Genomic DNA, 19,020 nt, shown 5'->3' on the forward strand with positions numbered 1-19,020 from the left:
CCGAATCCTGGCACCCACTAGACTGCGGGGCCCCGCTGGCCGTTGTGACTTCGGATGGCCTCAGTCGTCAGCGCGCGGACGGCCTCCCTCACAGAGGCGGCCTCCCTCACAGAGGCGGCCTCCCTCACAGAGGCGGCCTCCCTCACAGAGGCGGCCTCCCTCACAGAGGCGGCCTCCCTCACAGAGGCGGCCTCCCTCACAGAGGCGGCCTCCCTCACAGAGGCGGCCTCCCTCACAGACGCTGCCTGGAGCCCGCCGCCCGGCGCCGCGCAGGAGGCCCGCCTCGCGCCTCCGGGTCCTCGGGCACGCAGGGCCAAGGACTGGGGGGTCGAAGGCTGTTCATGCGGGCACGCCCCGTCCAGAGCCAGCCTGTCAGCACCTCGGAGGGGCCCCACGTGGCCTCCTGCGCTCGACGCGCGGCTCCTAGCGGCCCCGCCCGCCGCGGAAGCACGCGCCGACGGTTAAACGGTTCTGGCCTTGCCGGGGTGCGACCGCCCTTGGGGCCCAGCGCCCGCGGCCACGCCCCGCTCCCTTCCCGGGCCCGCCTCGCGCCTTCGGAGCCGCCCCCGACCCCGCCCCCCGCCGCCACAAGCCGGGAGTCGTTCTCCGACGGGCAGCGGGGCGGTCGGCCGCCGCGTCTGGGCTGAGCGCGGCGACGCTGCTGCCCCGAAATCCTCCTGGATCTTGAGGCGGTAGGTGGCGGGGAAGGATGAGCGACACCAGGGGACAAAAGTTGGGCCCTGCGGTATGAGGAGATGGGTGGGCGCCGTCTCTGAGGCGAAGGAGAGAAGCTCTGGGGTGGGTCGGGGCAGGTCGCTGCGGCCCCCCAGGACCCACGGGTGGGCTACAGAGTGGGGTGGGAGAGCACGTCGCACGGCGGGGGGGGGGAAGGGAAGCCTCCAAGGATCGGGAAACTTCGCTGAGGGGCAAGTGGCAGTGGGAGAGTAACCCTGCTGAGGGGATGTTCCCAACAAACAATCACCAAAAAAGTAAACACACAGAGCCTCCTCTCTCTGTCCCAGGATCTGGTTCTGGGTGGCGGGATGGTTTGGAGAATTTTTGTCCCCCGTATCCTGTGGTAAAAGCCTTCCATTGCTGGAATTTTAGGCAGAGCTACAGAAAAGGATAGTTACGTTAGTTAGGGGAGCCCCAAACACCTATCACCTGGACAGTTTTATGCCATCTAAATATTAAATTGTGTTTGATTGAAAAATACCTCAAATAGAGGGGGAAAACCCCATTTTTTTGATTAGTTATAAAGAGAAGGCATGAAATGGAAAATATGATGAAACTCTTGGTTTATAGCTTTTTGATATTTTAGTTTTATTTTTTCTGAGTAATGCAACCAGATTTATAGAATATAAAATGTCTTTCACCACCTAAGTCATAATTGCTTTATTTCTTACTCCCCCATATTTCCTTTGTGTTACTTTTGATCATTTCATCAGTATGGTCACTTTACTTACAAGCAGCATTTGGTTCCAAGGAATCTTAACTTTGTAAAAGTAATGTTTTGAATTTGGGAACTGAGATTAAATCCTATCTTGTTTTATGGGAAATAAACACAAGGTAAATGAGAATATGGGTTTTCATCTCATTATTTTTATTCTATTTTTTATTTTTAAATTTCAGAATATTATGGGTGTACAAACATTTTGGTTACACATATTGCCTTTGCACCCCACAAGCCAGAGCTACAAGTGTGCCCATACCCCAGACATTGCCCTGCGCAGCCATTAGGTGTGAATTTACCCATCCCCTCCAGCCCCCTCCCACCTGCCTGGCACCCTATGAATGTTACTTCCACGTGTGCACATTAAGTGTTGATCAGTGAGTACCAAATTGATGGTGAGTACATGTGGTGCTTGTTTTTCCATTCTTGTGATGCTTCACTTAGTAGAATAGGTTCCAGCTGTATCCAGAATAATACAAGAGGTGCTAGGTCACCATTGTTTTTTATGGCTGAGTAGAACTCCATGGTATACATATACCATATTTTATTAATCCACTTATGTATTAATGGGCACTTGGTTGTTTCCACATCTTTGCAATTGTGAATTGTGCTGCTATAAACATTGGAGTGCAAATGTCTTTCTTATAAAATGACTTTTTTTTCCTTTGGGTAGATGCCCAGTTCATCATTTTATTTTATATGATCTTACTCCTTAATGGCAGCAGAACCATCAGCACTTTACAAAGAAGTCTTGAATTTAAATTGGAGATTTTCAGTATAGTACCCAGCTTCTAAAAACAGTATATAGGATATTTCTTATGTTGTGACCTATGATTAATATGGCAGTATATTGTGTCTGTAGCATGAGAAAAGCGTAGTAATCCCTAATTTATTTAGTATTTTAAGAAAAATTGTAAATTGAGGAAATGGAAATTATTAGAACATGCCACTTTATTTAGCATGACTTTATAAAGAAATATTACTTCTCGTAGTTAACTTTTTTATCCATACATGCAGTGCCCAGATGGCATAGTGGACAGTCAGATGTGTTTCTTTTTCTTACCAAACAAGCAATTTTAGAAACAAGGGCATGAGCTTTGTAGTCAAATCCTCACTTCTAGCACTTACTAGCTGTGTGAACTTGGGTATGTCTGTTATTTTTATGAGCCTCAGGTTTCTCATCTATAAAGTGGGGCTAATAATAATTTTCTCCACAGTTAATGTGCGGCTCAAAATTAAATGAGATAATATATTTAAGGCATTTAGCATGTAGTAGAATCTAAAATTGGCATTTTAATTTAAAAAAGAATATTATATGCTGGGTAATACGATTGTGTTTAAATTGGTAAGTGTATGTGCTTATCCCATTGTACTTACTATATTTTAGAAAATTCTACATTGATTTATAATTTCAGAATTAGTGATGCCTGAGGATTCATATTTAGTTCAATTTTTTTAAAATAGAAAGGGAACCTAAGATATAGTTAGTATTGCCAGATGTGGAATAGCAACTACAACTTAGGTTTCCTGACTTATAGATCAATAGTCTGTTCATACAACTTGGCCTTTTACTTGAAAAAAATTACTTTATTCAGCAACTGTTTATCAGCATGTATTAATAGAAAGAATATTTTTGAGACATTGGATCAAAATGTCCTTAAAAACACTTATGCCACAAAACTATATATTTGCATTTTAAAAGACAATCTTACGATAGGTCTGCTATTGTAAGGTTGTCCTTTACATTAGTTGATATCATAAATGTTTATTCTAGGTAGTACCAGTAGCTTCAAGGGAAACTTTTTGAACACTACATTCCATGGGTGAAGCAGGCATTAGAGTTTAAGATGGAAGTTATTTTGTGTACTGACTTTGTAGTTCAGGCAAGCCTTTATTATTTTTAACTAAATTGAGAATTACGTTTTGGTTTGTGGAGTGCTGTCATGACTATAATCCCATTAATTAGTTTTATAATAAAATTACTACTTATAAATACTTAACCTTTTTCATTAATAACATGATGGTGGTATGTAGTATGCATTGTAATCTCAAACTAATTCCCGTTAATGTCAGTGTTTCTGTGCAGGCATAGTTTACTTTTTTTTTTTTTTTAACATTAATATTAGAGTACTGCATGGCACCATCTTTTCTAATTTCCTTGACTGATATGTGGATTTAGATATGGGAGCCCTCACTGTTAACTTTCCTACTATAAATTGAAGGGTAGGTGGTATTAAAGGAGCTTTCATTTTTTTGTTTATTTACTTGTGTTGCAAAGTCATATAATAGAGTTCTGTAGCTCCCCAACTCTTGAAAATCCCTAGTTTGAATACTGTGGATTTGCCTTGCTCAGCAACTGGAAAAGACTTTACAACCTACAACTCAATTTCAGCTGAGCAATGAAAAACAAGGAAGTGTGTGCCAAAGTACTCTATTCTATTGTATTCTGATTCAATAGTTTATGTGGGAAACAGGATGGAAAGTTACTACCTATTAGTATTAGGGGTAGTAAATTAAAATGGCTAGGATAAACATTAAATAAGGCAATGTATATTAGATTGCTTTTTGGTCCTCATTTTAAATATACCCTTTCACATAAAAATCAATAAATATTTGAAGTCTGTTTTTCCTACTTGTGCTTATTGCTTTTTTTGTTTCCTGTTGTATTGCCAAGAAGTACAGATAGCATTAGTTTTGTTTAGAAGATTGTTAATAGTCATATTGAAATACTAGTTAACAAATACATTACAAACTAGGTAGGTATTAACTTGGAGTACTGACTGGTTTATCTCCTAATTTCAGAAAATCAACTTCTTTGAGCTTAGTTATCATTGCTAACATGTTCAAATCTTTGAGAGATTTTTAAGTTTATGATTTTAACATTAAAATTATATATGTTCAAATACATTTTTAAATAGGATAAAGCATTTCTTGAAACTAAAAGAGAGTTACTAACCCTATTTTATACTTGGAGAAACAGTCACTTAGACTTATGATTTCCATGAGATCATATGCCTGCAATTATGTCTGGATGAGCAGGTGCAAATCAAGTGGGTTTTTATTTTTGACTATGTTTTGATGGGCATAAAAATTTGGAAAGCTTGTGTCCCATGCAGGTATCAGAAAATTTTAGTTATAATGAAGAAGTACTTAAAATTTATAGAGTTTATTTAGTAAAACTAAACTAGGATACAAAGATAAAGTCTAGTTTTTGTGGCCTCAACTAACTCATAGATTAATCAAATATATTTACTATGATATATTTTAATAAAACTGATAGAATACAGTAGGGACCAATGGAGGAGAAAGGTAAAGAAAGAGGAATTATTGTTATTGCTTTACTATTAACTATTTATTAGTAACTGGAGAACATCATGTAAACTATTTTATTTAACATTACCTGTTAAGACATGAGGATATTTTCCAAGGAAGGAGCAAGAGCTTGACCTTGCTCTTGACAGAGTAATAGCTGTTTGGAGAAAAGCAGCAGAGAGAGTGAGGAAACTCCAGATAGAGCACCTGAATGTCTAGATATGTGGTAAAAGAAAATAACATTAAAATAATGATTTATTGAACATCCACTGTGTACCAGACACTGTGGTAGACATTAGAAATATACCTTACTTACAGAACTATAATAGTCACATGATAGGTAATTGCAGCTACTGCAATAAGTACCATGTTGGAAGAAGAGATGGGTGCTTTGTAAACATATAAAAAGGTTACTTAACCAGAAGTTGGGTGATTCTCCCTAGCTGTGAGATGGGAAGAGAGGTTGAGGCTAGCTAGATTGTAGTGTTGACCACAAGTATGGGTATGGGCTGTGACTTCCTACTAGACTCTTGACCTTGGGTACATTACCTTATTTCTCTAAGCCTTATCCGTAAAATGGGAATGATAATAAGAATAGCTAATATTTTTTGAACTCTTACTGTGTACCAGGTATTATGCTAAGTGCTTTATGTAGATTATTTAGTCTTTATATCATGCCTAGGAGATAGAGGGTACTGATAGCCATACAGTTATATAACTAGATGGTAGAGCCATGATATGAATCCAGGTAGGCTGAGCTCTAACTGTCAATAGTGCTAAATTTATAGAGTTGTTTTGAATAATATAGTGTAGGCAAATGGTTTAGTATGGATGACATGGATGTTGGCACCGCTTCTGTTGTTATAATCCAAGGGATGATGGGTAACTGAAGTTTTTAAATCAAAAGTATGTGTAAAGGGATCATAGTTTGCAGAGAAAAGAGCCTATATATTCATCCATTGGTTCAGGGAATGCTTATTTTACACCTACTTTGGATTCAGTCCAAGTACTGTGTTAGTTGCAGGGGATACAGGGTGAATAAAGACATTAATTGTTCCTCAATTTAAGAAGAATCTGTTCCTCATTTTTGTCTAGCATGAAAGATAAATAAACAATTGTAGTATAGTACTATGTTCTATACATGTCATAATGTGCATAACTTCTTGGTGTCCCAAGAACATAGAGGGGGAACATTTGAATCTATTTAAAAGATGATCAAAGAGATGAAATATGAAATAAGAGCTACTGTGGAATTAAAGAGAGTAGAGGTGAGAATGAAAAAAATAGATTTGAGATATATTTTGGAAGTAGTATGGACAGGAATTAGAGACTAATTATGGGGTGGGAGGCTCTAATTTAGACCATCAAATTAAAGGTGTTTTTTACCAAGTGTGGTCCAAGAGAGTTTGTGATGACTTTAATGAATACAGGAGGAGGGACATCTTTGGGATCAAAATCATTAATTTGATTTTGGATATGTTGAATTTGAGGTACCTGTGATAACATATAAATTGAAATATCATTAAGCAATTGGAAAAATAGAACTGGAATTTAAAAGAGAGGTGGATGCCAGAAATATAAATTATGGCATATTTATTATATAGGTAGTTGCAATCATGAGAATAGATGAGGTTAGCTAAGAAGACCAAAGCCACATTTGGAAGAATCTGTACATTTAATTAGAGAACAGAAAATGAATCAGCTAAGGAAGTTAGAAGAGGCAAAGAAATAAAAAACAAACCGAGATAAAATAGAGTCATGGAAGTTAAGAGAGGAAAAATGTTTTAAAGAGGGGATGTTCAACTGTGACAAATACTATAAAAAGGTCTAAGGTTATTGCATATTATTTTAAATGCCTTTTTGTGTTTGTGTTTTACACCTTATAAGTATCTTCAAATGAGTGTTGTGGTTATTTGTATATATGTACAGCATCTTGATTATCTTGTCCAAAAGATAAAAATGTATCTTTCCTTCTTAAAGTATGGAACCTCAAGGTCTTTATGACAATGGAAACCAAAAAATTGATTGGTAAATCGCTTCAACCAGCAAGACCTGTTCGTCATCTGACTTCTCCCCCAGGTAAGTAATATAAGGTATAGTTCTTTAAATATTAATTTGTTAATAGCTAGTTAGTATTTGAAAGACTAACCAATATATAATGTAATTATTTCAAGTGGATATTTAAAGAAATAATGAAAACTAAGAGTTTACAAGTTTTACCAAAAGAATAATATTTTTAATAATCTACCAGTCTGTAGCCAACCAGACCAAGGTGGGAAGAATAGTCCTTGACTGAAAGTAACTTTGTGTGTTTTTTTTCATATCTCCTTTCCCTAGTTAACTGACTTCTGATCAAGAGTGATACTCCCAATACAAATTGGGCCCTGTGATTATGATCACTGCCGGGCAAACATGCTGGAGAGAGAATTAACCTTTTAAAAGATCTTGAGGATATACCTAAATGCAAACTAACAAAAAAGATTAGCACAAAACTGCACTTATACATTCTATAGTGGTTACGTCATAATGGTACTCTGGTAGAGGTTAGAGCTGTGTTGGTCTAGAGCATATCTAATTTCTCAAAATCTAAACAAATTCTAAAATTAAATATTTTTGTTTTGCCCATAGAACTATTCTTTTGGAAAAATTCTTGAAATACTTGATATTTAACTCCTAAATTAGAATATTAACCTTTTTATTCTATTCCTTACTTGTTGCCAGAATAGCTTCTGTGGTCTAACTTAGGTGATATATATAACCTATTTAAACTTTCTTTAGTCCATGTGTTCTGCTGAATTATTTTGCTACTTAGAAAATAAAGACTTTTATTGGGTACAAAGATGAAACAGAAAAGGTAGAAATGGCACTAATTCCTGTCCCCTGTTCATTTTCTCATCCTTAGTTCCTACCAGGCAGATTGTTTCCCCTTTGGTCATGTTTGCTCTCCAGATGGCTATGACTTAGGACAGATAATTGAAATTAATGGATCATTCTAGAGTTTAGCAATGTTGATCCAGTATTCTTCTGGTGCACTGTAAGCAGTTGTGTAGGGTCAAATCTCAGAATTTATCCTAAAGTGAAGAATAAAAAGCCATTAGCAGAAGCTGGTTTCTGTGACCAGCCTTTTGTCAGCACCCCTCCCTTATCTCTTCAGATCCAGTTTTTCATTGATCCCTTCTCTTTAAGGCTGTTACATGGGTGAATGAGAGGAGACACAAGGTGGGCAGGCAGCCCTGATCCCTCATTTGCTTATATCCTCTTAAGATCCAGACAGCAGAGTAGGGATTGATTAGGCAGAAAAGTTTAGTAAATCAGAAATTAACTTGGGCCTTTGTCAACACACTTCTATATTCCCTGGTCAACTCAAATCCCCAGAGGAATCTTCCACTTTTTCTTCAAGACTCAGATTGAATTACTTCCTCTTTTGAAGCCTTCCTATACCCCTAAACCTATTCTGCTCTCCCTAGTACCCTCTCTAAATCTCTGAAATTACTTACTGTGTATCAAATTGTATTATAGTCATTATTTATGTGCTTGTCTTTTAAAGTAAACTATGAACTCTTTCATCTCTGAACTCTTCTCATGTTTGTATACTCATTCTCATCCCCTCACCCCCTAACACTGCTGCTGACATTTCATAGAGTTGGATAAATGTTGAATAAATGCAGTATGAGAAAACATTTTAAAACAATGCCAATAAATGTCCTGAACCCTCAAGCTTTTTAGGTGATGTTAAATTACTTATTAAAGTCATGGATGTTTAAAATAGTTTTTTTCTCTCCTAACAGGAACAGTGTTCCCTTTCAACTTTCAAAATGAATATCCATGCAACACTCAGTGCTTACAAAGTGGAGTTAGCAGAGTAAGTCTTAGAAATTATAAAATGAAGCATTAGATTGGAAAATAACATTTGTTAGATGGCTGTTATGTGCCAGATGCTATGCTAAGTGCTTTATATACTTTCTAATAATTTATGATATATTTCAAGCATATATTAAAGAGAATATAACACACATGTACTATTGTCCAGCATTTTCAAATCTAAATATTTTGCTTTATTTGTTTTTAAAAATTTTAAAGAAAAAACCTAACAGATACAGTTAAAAACCCTATACATATCCCTCCACCATCCCATTTCCTTCCCACCCTTCCCAGAGATAACCATCCTCAGTTTGTTAGTTTTTCTGTGAATGTATTTGCACTTTTGTTGCAATAAATAGAATTGTTTTACAATTTTATATAAATAATATTATACTCATATATGCGTTTGCCATTTTTTTCTCTCACATTAAGGTTTATTTTAAAAATTTAATTTTTTGACTAAATAAAATAGTCACAAAGTTTAAAATTCAAAATATACAAAATAGTACTTAGTGAAAAGTTTCTCTCCAATCTTTATCCCCCAGTTACCCACTTCCTCTGACCAGAAGTAACCCTTGTACCATTTTCTTATCCAGGTACTTCCAGAAATAGACTATACATGTGTAAGCATATTTATAAATGGAATACTAGGCAACTTTATAATGAATAATGCAGTTCTATATGCACTGTTACAGAAAAATCTTTTAATACATATGAATATACCGTATTTTTTTGTTCCATTTTCTGTTGATGGGCACTTGTTTCTATTTTACAATAAATGCTACAATGACTTATCTATATGTTTCATTTTACACGTTTGAGAAGTTCTCTGTGGTATAAAATGTTAAAAGGTATTCTTACTTTCAACTTTATTAGATAGCTGTCAAATTATTTCCCAAAGTGATTTGTGTGAGCAATGCATGAGGCCTCTAATATTTCCACATTCTTGCCTTGTAATTGTCAGACTTGAACAGTTTTTCCTTGCCCATTGGGTGCAAAATCATATTTTTTGGGTGGTTTTAATTTTTAATTCTCTGTCACTTGTGAAGTAGAACATCTTTTCATATATTTAGTTTGACCATTTGAATTTCCTCTTTTGTGAATTGCCAATGCATATCATTTGCCAATTTTTCTTGGTTTTACTTCTTCTTATGTGTCTTTAAAATATATTATGGATTCCAATTATTGTTCTTATGCGCATAACAAATATTTTCTTTCCCAGGAATATGGTCTGAGAGAGAGTCATTTTATTTTTTGTGGTGGTTTTTGTTCAAAATTTTTAAGTATTAATGTAGTTATATTATCAGTGTTTTTCTTTATGATTTCTCCTTTTGTTTAAGACACCTTTGGTCAAAAGATATTTTCCTACATATTCTTCCAAAAGCTTTAAAGTTTTGCTTTCATATTTAGTTGTATAGTTTACCTATGCAAATCGATTTTTTTGTACGGTATAAGATAGAAATCTAATTTTTAATATAGACAACCAATTGTAAAGCATAACTTATTGACTAATTCATCCTTTCCACACTGATTGATTATAGGGTCATTATTACATAATGAGATTTCATATAGATATATCTGTTTCTATACTGTTTATTTTATTCCATTGATCTTTTTGTATATCTCTGTATCAATACCATGTTATTTTAACTACTTTTGCTTTATAATGAGTTTTCTTTTTTTTGAGACAGAATCTCACTCTGTTGCCCAGGCTAAAGTGCCGTGGTGTCAGCCTAGGTCACAGCAACCTCAAACTCCTGGGCTCAAGAGATGCTCTTGCCTCAGCCTCCCGAGTAGATGGGACTACCATGCCTGGCTAATTTTTTCTATGTATATTTTTAGTTTTCCATATAATTTCTTTCTATTTTTTAGTATAGACGGGGTGTCACTCTTGCTCAGGCTGGTCTCGAACTCCTGAGCTCAAATGATCCACCCGCCTCAGCCTCCCAGAGTGCTAGGATTACAGGAGTGAGCCAACTCGCTCGGCCTATAATGAGTTTTCTATAAGTCACTAAAATGTTTTGTTTTATTGTTATAACAGCTAGCATTTCCCTAAATAATACAACAGTAATATTCATAACTTTTGGGAACTATTGACCTTCTTTTAGAAACTTTATATGTAAAAAAAGAATATATTAACATTGTGATTTTATAGAGAAAACTAAAATAATGCAATTACTTCTAAACCTACAATTTTGTCTGCTGCTTCAATTATAATGCAAAAGCTACGAAGACCTATGTCAGAGATACGTCATATATTTTTTAAACCACCTTATTTGAGGTATGATTTACATTCAGTAAAATGAACTCATTTGTTCAATAAGTTTTGACAAATATTTACCCCATTAATGAACCCTCAGATGAAGACAAAGAACAATTCCATCTTTCCCCAATGTGACCTTATAGCCCTTTGCAATCATTCACCACTCCCACTAACCCTAGCCCTCTTTCCTGCCCCACATATCCACTGATCTACTTCCTTTAACTATAGATTAGATTTGACTGTTCTAGAATTTCATATAAATGGAATCATATATATTCTTTGGTGCTGGATCCTTTTGCTCCTCATAATGTTTTTGAGATTTTTTTCGTGTTGTATATATCAGTAGTTTTTTTTTTGTTTTTTTTTTAATGTGGGACAGTATCCTACTATATAAATATACAACAATTTGTTAATTCATCAGTTGATGAATATTGGATTGTATCTAGTTTTTGGATATTATGAATAATGGACTGTTATGTACAAGTCTTTATGTAGATGTATACATAACACAGGAGTGGAAATGATAGGTCACGTAAGTTTGTTTAGCTTTATAAGGTACTGTAAAAATGTTTTCCAAAGGGGTTGTAACATTTTACATTCCCACCAGTAGTGTGTGAGAGTTTCGGTTGCTTCACACCCTTGCAAACATTAGTATGGTCAATCTTTTTATTTTTAGCCATCTTAGTGTGTAAGTAGTGGTATTTCATTGTGTTTTAAATTTGTGTTTTTCTAATGATCAATGAGATTGAACATCTTATCATAAGCTTATTTGACATCTGTATTTTTCTTTTCCTTTTTCTTTTATTATTATTTTATTTTTGATGAAGTGCCTGTTCAAATCTTTTGCCTGTTTCTTTTATTTGGGTTGCTTTTTATTATTGAACCATAACAGTTTGTCGAAAATTAGTATATCATACATGCATGAATTTATTTCTAAACTCTCTATTATGTTTTACTGATTTATGTTTACCTTTATGTCAACATCACACTTTATAGTCTACTGCAGCTTTATAGGTCTCGAAATCAGACAGTGAAAGTTCACTAACTTTGTTCTTTTTGAAATTTGTCTTGGCTATTCTAGGTCCTTTGGATTTACATTCAAATTTTAAATTAGCTTGTCAATTTTTTAAAAAAAGCCTATTGGAATTTTCATTGAATCTATAAATTAATTTGGGAAGAATTGACATCTTAATCATATTGAGTCTTTGTGATCTATGCACATGGTATATCTCTTTATGCTTTGTATTTTCTAGCATAGAGATCTTGAACATCTTTTGTCAAATTTATAATTATTTCATATATTTTCATACTATTATAAATGATATCTTTTATAAATTTTAAATTTCACTTGTTGGTTGCTAGGATTTGGAAATACAATTGATTTTTGTATATTGACCTTGTTTAACTCAATTATTAGATCTAGTAGCTTTTTTGTAGACTCTTTCCTCCCATTCTTATGCTATTATAGTAATAATTTTACTTTTGTTTGGTCTATAAACACACAATACATTACTATTTTTGCTTTTATTTGTTATTTTTAAATTAGTTTTTAAAAATGAATGAATTCTATTTTACCTTCATTTATTCCATATCAAGCATTCTTCATTTCTTTGTGTAAGTCCATGTTTCTGTCTGCACTTATCTTCCTTCTGAATGAACAACTTCCCTTAACATCTTTATTTTTTATTATTTCTTCATAACAAAGTACTTAAAAACTTTGACTTAAAACAAAAGCTTATTATCTTTCATGGCCCTGTGGTATGACTGGGCTCAGGCGGCCATTTCTGACTTTAGTTCAGTCATGTGGTTGCAGTCAGATAGTATCTAGGACTAGGAATCATTTAATAAGACTTAACTGGGTTGGATGACGAAAATGGCTCACTCACAGGGCTGGCAGTTGATACTGGCCATTGGCTTGGAGCTCAACTGTTGTAGTGGACTTGAGAAAGCACCTACAAATGACCTTTTCAGGTGGCCTGGGCTTCTTACAGCACTACATCAGGGTTCCAAGGCTAATATTCTAAGAGACTGGAGGTAGAAGCTGCCAGTCTCTTAAGGCCTGGGACTGGAAACCAGCACATTGTCACTTGTGCCGTCTTAGATTTGTTGGAACAGTCAGAGAGATTGCCAGATTCAGGGGGAGGAGATACAGAATTTACCACTTGATGGGAGAAGTATCAAAAATTTGTGGCCATCTTTGATCTGTTTAAGAGTCATTTGGATTTTCTTTCATCTGTATTACAAATTCTTGTCTTTTGCTCATTCTTTTTTTTTTTTTTAGTTTTTATTTCATCATATTACGGGGGTACAAATGTTTAGGTTACATATATTACCTTTGCCCCACCCGAGCTTCAAGCGTGTCCATCCCCAGACAGTGTGCACCACATCCATTAGGTGTAAATATATGCATCCCCTCCGCCCCCCTCCCACCTGCCTGATACCCTATAATGTTCCTACTGTATGTGCACCCATAATGTTACTACTGTATGTGTACATAAATGTTGATCAGTTAATACCAATTTGATGGTGAGTACATGTGGTGCTTGTTTTGCCATTCTTGTGATACTTCATTTAGAATGCCCATTCTTTTTTTATAGGGTTTTTGTTTGTTTGTTTCCTGGGAGCTCTTTTCTATGAAACGAACTCTTTATGATACGAGTTACAACTTTTTTCCTGTTTACCTTTTGTCTTTTGATTCTTTTTTTATTTCAGGATATTATGAGGGTACAAACATTTTGGTTACATTTTATGTCTTTGCCTCACCCAAGCGAGGATTAGAGGCATGCCCTTCCCCTCTACAATGCTCACCTCGTCCATTAGTTATGAGTTTACCCACCCTAACCCCCTAATCCCTGGAGAATATTACTACCGTGTGAGCACCATAGTGTTGATCAGTCAGTGCCAATTTGACAGCGAGTACATGTGGTCCCTATTCTTCCATTCTTGTGATACCTCACTTCAGAGGATGGGCTCAAGTTCTATCCAGGAAAATATAAGAGGTGCTAGATCACTGTCGTTTCTTATAATTGAGTAATATTCCATTATATACATATACCGAATTTTAATAATCCACTCATGAATGGATGGGCACTTGGGTTGTTTCCACATCCTTGCAATAGTGAATTGTGCTGCCATAAGCATTCGGGTACAGATGTCTTTATTATAGGATGTCTTTTGCTCTTTTGGGTAGATGCCTAATAGTGCTATTGCTGGATTGAATGGTATTTCTATTTTCAGCTCTTTGAGGTATCTCCAGATTCTTTTCCACAGAGGTTGCACTAATTTGCAGTCCCACTAGCAGTGTAGGAGTGTTCCTGTCACTCCACATCCTCACCAGCATTTGTTGTTTTGGGATTTTTTGGTAGAGGCCAATCTCACTGGGGGTAGGTGATATCTCATTGTGGTTTTGATTTGCATTTCTCTAATGATTAGAGATGTTGAGCATTTTTTATATGTCTGCTGGCCATTATGCTGTCTTCTTTTGAAAAGTTTCTGTTCATTTCCTTTGCCCATTTATTGATGGGGTGGTTTGATTTTTTAAGTTCTAGATAGATTCTTGTTATTAGCCCTTTATCGGATGTGCAGAGAGCAAATATTTTCTCCCATACTGTAGGCCGTCTATTCGTTCTAATGATATTTTCCTTGGCTGTGCAAAAGCTTTTTAATTTGATCAGATCCCATTTATTTATTTTTGTTGGTGCTGTGAATGCTCTGGGGGTCTTCTTCAAAAATTCTTTGCCTAGGCCTATGTCTGAAAGGATCTTCCCAACATCATCTTCTAGAATTCTTAAGGTTTCATGCCTTAGGTTTAAGTCTGTTATCCATCTTGAATTGATTTTTGTGAGAGGTGAGAGGTGGGGATCCAGTTTCAGTCTTCTGCATGTAGCTATCCAGTTTTCCCAGCACCATTTATTGAAAAGAGATTCTTTCCCCCAGTGTATATTTTTACAACTTTTTCCCCAACTCTTTGTGAGTTACAACTTTTTTCTTGTTTACCTTCTATCTTTTGATTTTTCTTTCTTTCTTTTTTTTTTTTTTTTAAGAAACAGAGTCTCATTCTATTGCCCAGGTTGGAGTGCATGATCATAGCTCATTACAACCTTGAACTCCTGGGCTCAAGTGATCCTCCCACCTCAGCCTCCCAAGTAGCTAGGACTACAAGCACATATCACCATGTGCAGCTAATTTTTCTTATTTTTTTTTTGTAGAGACAGGATCTTTCTATGTTGCCCAGTCTGGTCTTGAACTCCTGGCCTCAAGTGATCCTCCCACCTCAACCTCTCAAAGTGCTGGGATTACGGGCTGATATTATTTATAAATCTCACATTTTAAATTTTTATTCCAGGAATGGAGATTGATATAAATTTGTTTCTTCCTATTCTCTTTCTTGATCTCAATGGTATACATTTGTTTGAGATGAGTGACAGAGACTGGGAACATTTTTTGCTATAGAATATAAAAAAGCTAAATAGAGTATCTTGGAATGCATACTTGGGATTGTACCATTTATTGTGAAGAGCACTTGACTTGAAATTTAAAAAATAAAAAATCCCGGTGCTTATCATGTTTTACTCAAGCCTATTTAACTTTTTCTATTTCCTGAACTAGCCATATTATCTTATGCTCCCCAGCACATGGCTATTCTTTTAGTCCCTAAACATCCATTTTTCACCAGTTAGCTAGGCTACCTCTTACTAAGTCTTCAAGTGTCAATCTAGGCATCATCTCCTTTGTAAAGCCTTTCCTGACATTTCCAAGCCAAGTTTGACACCCATACTCAGTCTTATTGTACTGCTGCATATCTTTATTATAGAACTTCTCAAATTTTATTGTGATTTGGTATTTTATTTTTCTGTCTGCTTTTTAGTTTGTGAGTCTCTGAGAACAGATACTGGAAGGAATGTCATGTTTATCTTTGTGTTTCTGATACAAAGCACAGTGCTTGTCATGTCATAGGCATTCTGTGTTTCTTAAATGATTGAGTTCGGCAGGGCCACTGCTACCCATTTGGTATCTTTGCAAGAATTAGGAGAGAAACAAAAATTATAGAAAAACACAGGTTTTGTTAGAATAAAATACTTTACTGCCACCTGCTAGAAAACACTTATCTATGTTGTGAATGACACTCCTTAAGATGCACAACCTTTAAAACTACACGTGGTAGCCCTGAGTTTCAAAAACTAGATCAACTGTTTCTTATCTGTATACTTTTGGGTTGGTCACCAAATCTTTCTGGACCTAATTTTCCTTGCACAGTGATCATAATACTTGCTTTATTTTCTTATGTGATCATGGTAATTAAATGAGATAACATATAGTCACTTTATAAAACTTCTTGTAGGTGTACTTTTTGACATGCTATGAAGATTTAAAATCAGTATTTTCAGTTTTTAATATGTGCAGACATGATAAAGTACAATTTTACTTGTGAGTTTGATTTTAGATCTTGCATTTAAGTAGGTGTTACCAAGTTAGTGAAGTGTGTGTCTGCTAAAATTTTTCTTAGAAAATTTTTTATTCTTAGAATACTGTATTATAGTTAATTAAATCTAACAAGAAGAACTTTGGAGAACCAAAAAATCTTTGACATTCTCCATTTTTTTCCTATCTCTACTTAAAAAACTCTACTAAAACTTGATTTTTTTCCTGATGAAACATAAGATGTCTCAATAGTGTTGAATTATCTCCTCATGACCTTTATTTGTGTCATAAGATTAAATAATGAGTCATTCTGCCATCAGGCAGTGTTACCTTAGTAACATTTGCAGAAATTTAAGGAATGTCTTACAACTTGCCAATACATGATTGATGGAGCAGAGATATTCATTTTTTAGGATGGATATCTCCAAAGAACCCTACCATAATGATTACATTGGTCCGAGGACTGTTTGCAAACTGATTTTTCTCAGCATAAAAGGAGATCATTTCTTAGGATTTGATGAAATCTTGCTATTTTGTGTTCTGGGTTTCTCTTATTAGTATAACTGGTGTGTTGTCTGCTTCTAAGGAGATTTATGGAAAGCTAAATCGTTATCAGAATATTTCTTGGTGAGCTTGGAATCAGAAGAAAAGGATTTAGTTAAAACATGGATTTTAAAAATGTCATTAGATTAGTTTAGCCAATCTCACAATAAATATGGTCTTGCAAGTGGGACTAGAAAACCTCTGGTCCAAGGCCTCTCTCTGTTCAGGACATTGAATTCTGCCAATGTTTCTGATTTTCTTTGCTTCATTAGATAAATTGATTTTTTCTTATTTCCTCTATTTATTAACACAAGATGTTGAGTGAAACAGTCCATATGCTTATAAAGTTACATCAGGATTTATTTTACATGAGATTAAAAAAGTAAATACTTTGCTATTATTGCAGATTTGTGTGAGTAAAAATGTGTTGTTTTCATTAATTAAAAATATTTTTAATGATTTTGGAATTATTTATCTTTAAGACCATATAATTATTTCTAGTTTTGTGTGCCCTTTCAAAAATAATTATAATAATGGCAAAAAAATACTTATAGATATATGTGAATATATTTTGAAAGATGTTTTTTTGCTCATTTTTAAGAAGCAGACTTGTAATGAGTACTTATCATTTAGCCCCCAAATATGCCTGGACTAATATTTTGATTTTAGGAAAGTAGTTTTGGGTGGTTAAAAAAAAGTTGAATAAAATTTCTAAACCTGAGTTTAAAATATATTTTCCTGTTCAACAGTGTAAGACGAATGGAATGCAAACCTTTTCTCAAGGTCTTAATGAACAACAGCAACATCAGTCTCCAGTTAAAAAAGGTAAATTTTACCGTAGTTCCCAATTTCATCACAGAATGTCTTAGCATTCACATACAGGTAATATTACTTTGTTGCTTAGCTGCAAACCTATGTACATAAGAAATTTTGTTGTATGTTTTTCGGTTGACTTCTGTCTATGTTAGTCAGGCTGTCAGTTTTATTGCTCTAAAAGGAGACCAAAATAAATAATGAGGTTTTAAACAACTGTGGCCCCCAACCCCTGGGCCATAGACTGGTATTGGTCCATGGCCTGTTGGGAACTGGGCCGCACAGCAGGAGGTGAGCGGCAGGTGAGCAACAGTGAGTGTATTTACAGCCACTTCCCATTGCTCCTGTCACTACATAGCTCCACCACCTGTCAGATCAGCAGTAGCATTAGATTCTCACAGGAGCATGAACCCTACTGTAAACTGCTCATGTGAGGGGTCTAGGTTGTGCACTCCTTATGAGAATCTAATGCCTGATGATCTGAGGTGAAGCCAAGGCAGTGATGCCAGTGCTGGGGAGCAGCTGCAAATACGGATTATCAGTAGAGAGGTTTGACTGCACAATAAATGTAATGCACTTGAATCATCCTGAAACCATTCCCTCTCCTGGTCTGTGGAAAAATTTTCTTCCATGAAACCGGTCCCTGGTGCCAAAAATGTTGGGGACCACTGTTAAACAAGATAAAAGGTTATTCCTAGATTTTCTATATTATATAAAATTCTGAGCTGCTGTACTTGTTTTGCTGTATGAAGTTTCTCTTGCCCAAGTGTTCTCTATCTTACTGCTGTGCCATCCTCAACACATGGCTTCCATCTCATGGTGCAAGATAACTGCCTCTGCTCCTGCCATCATGTCCCCTATCTCACTATTAGGGGACAAGAGGAAAAGGGAAAGGAAGTTCTCCTTAGGAGTGTGACTCAGAAGTTGCATATATTGTTTCCATTTACATCCCATTGCCAGCTATACAGAGTGACAGGGCAGATGGGAAATGTAGTCTTTAGCTGTGTAGCAAGCGAATTCTATTACTGAAGCAGAAGGAAAGAACTGCTCTTGTGGGAGAACCAGTAGTCTCTCCTGTACTAGCTACTTTTGAGATAAAAATGATTTAATTTAGTTTCCAAATTTTTGTCAATCTGTATAGTTTAAAGTTAAAACATTTTAAAATACTTTATTAGCTTTTTATTTTAGTATATACTCCCATATTTCTAAACATATTTAAATTGTTATTTACAAATTTTTCAATTTTTGATATTATATATTGATGTCCTATCTTGGTAAATGAGAACTTAAGTCTTCCACATCAGTCCTCACTTCTTCACCCTTCCATCTCCCTTTCCCACCACATAGTTATTTC

The 19,020-nt window shown here is 35.8% G+C and overlaps 1 protein-coding gene across 1 annotated transcript in view; it reads left to right on the plus strand.

Annotated features, from left to right (window-relative positions):
• The first annotated feature begins 600 nt into the window (after positions 1-600).
• The window catches only part of C3H8orf88 (chromosome 3 C8orf88 homolog), a 32,420-nt gene continuing 14,000 nt past the window's right edge, over positions 601-19,020 (plus strand). Inside the window, exons 1-4 of the mRNA XM_069466243.1 lie at positions 601-692; positions 6,746-6,844; positions 8,554-8,627; positions 17,603-17,678. Of these exons, the coding sequence (XP_069322344.1) occupies positions 6,766-6,844; positions 8,554-8,627; positions 17,603-17,678 (229 nt within the window). The 5' untranslated portion in view covers positions 601-692; positions 6,746-6,765. The remainder of the gene's footprint in view (positions 693-6,745; positions 6,845-8,553; positions 8,628-17,602; positions 17,679-19,020) is intronic.

This window comes from Eulemur rufifrons, chromosome 3 (genome assembly GCF_041146395.1).
Source record: "Eulemur rufifrons isolate Redbay chromosome 3, OSU_ERuf_1, whole genome shotgun sequence".
Lineage (NCBI taxonomy): Eukaryota > Metazoa > Chordata > Mammalia > Primates > Lemuridae > Eulemur > Eulemur rufifrons.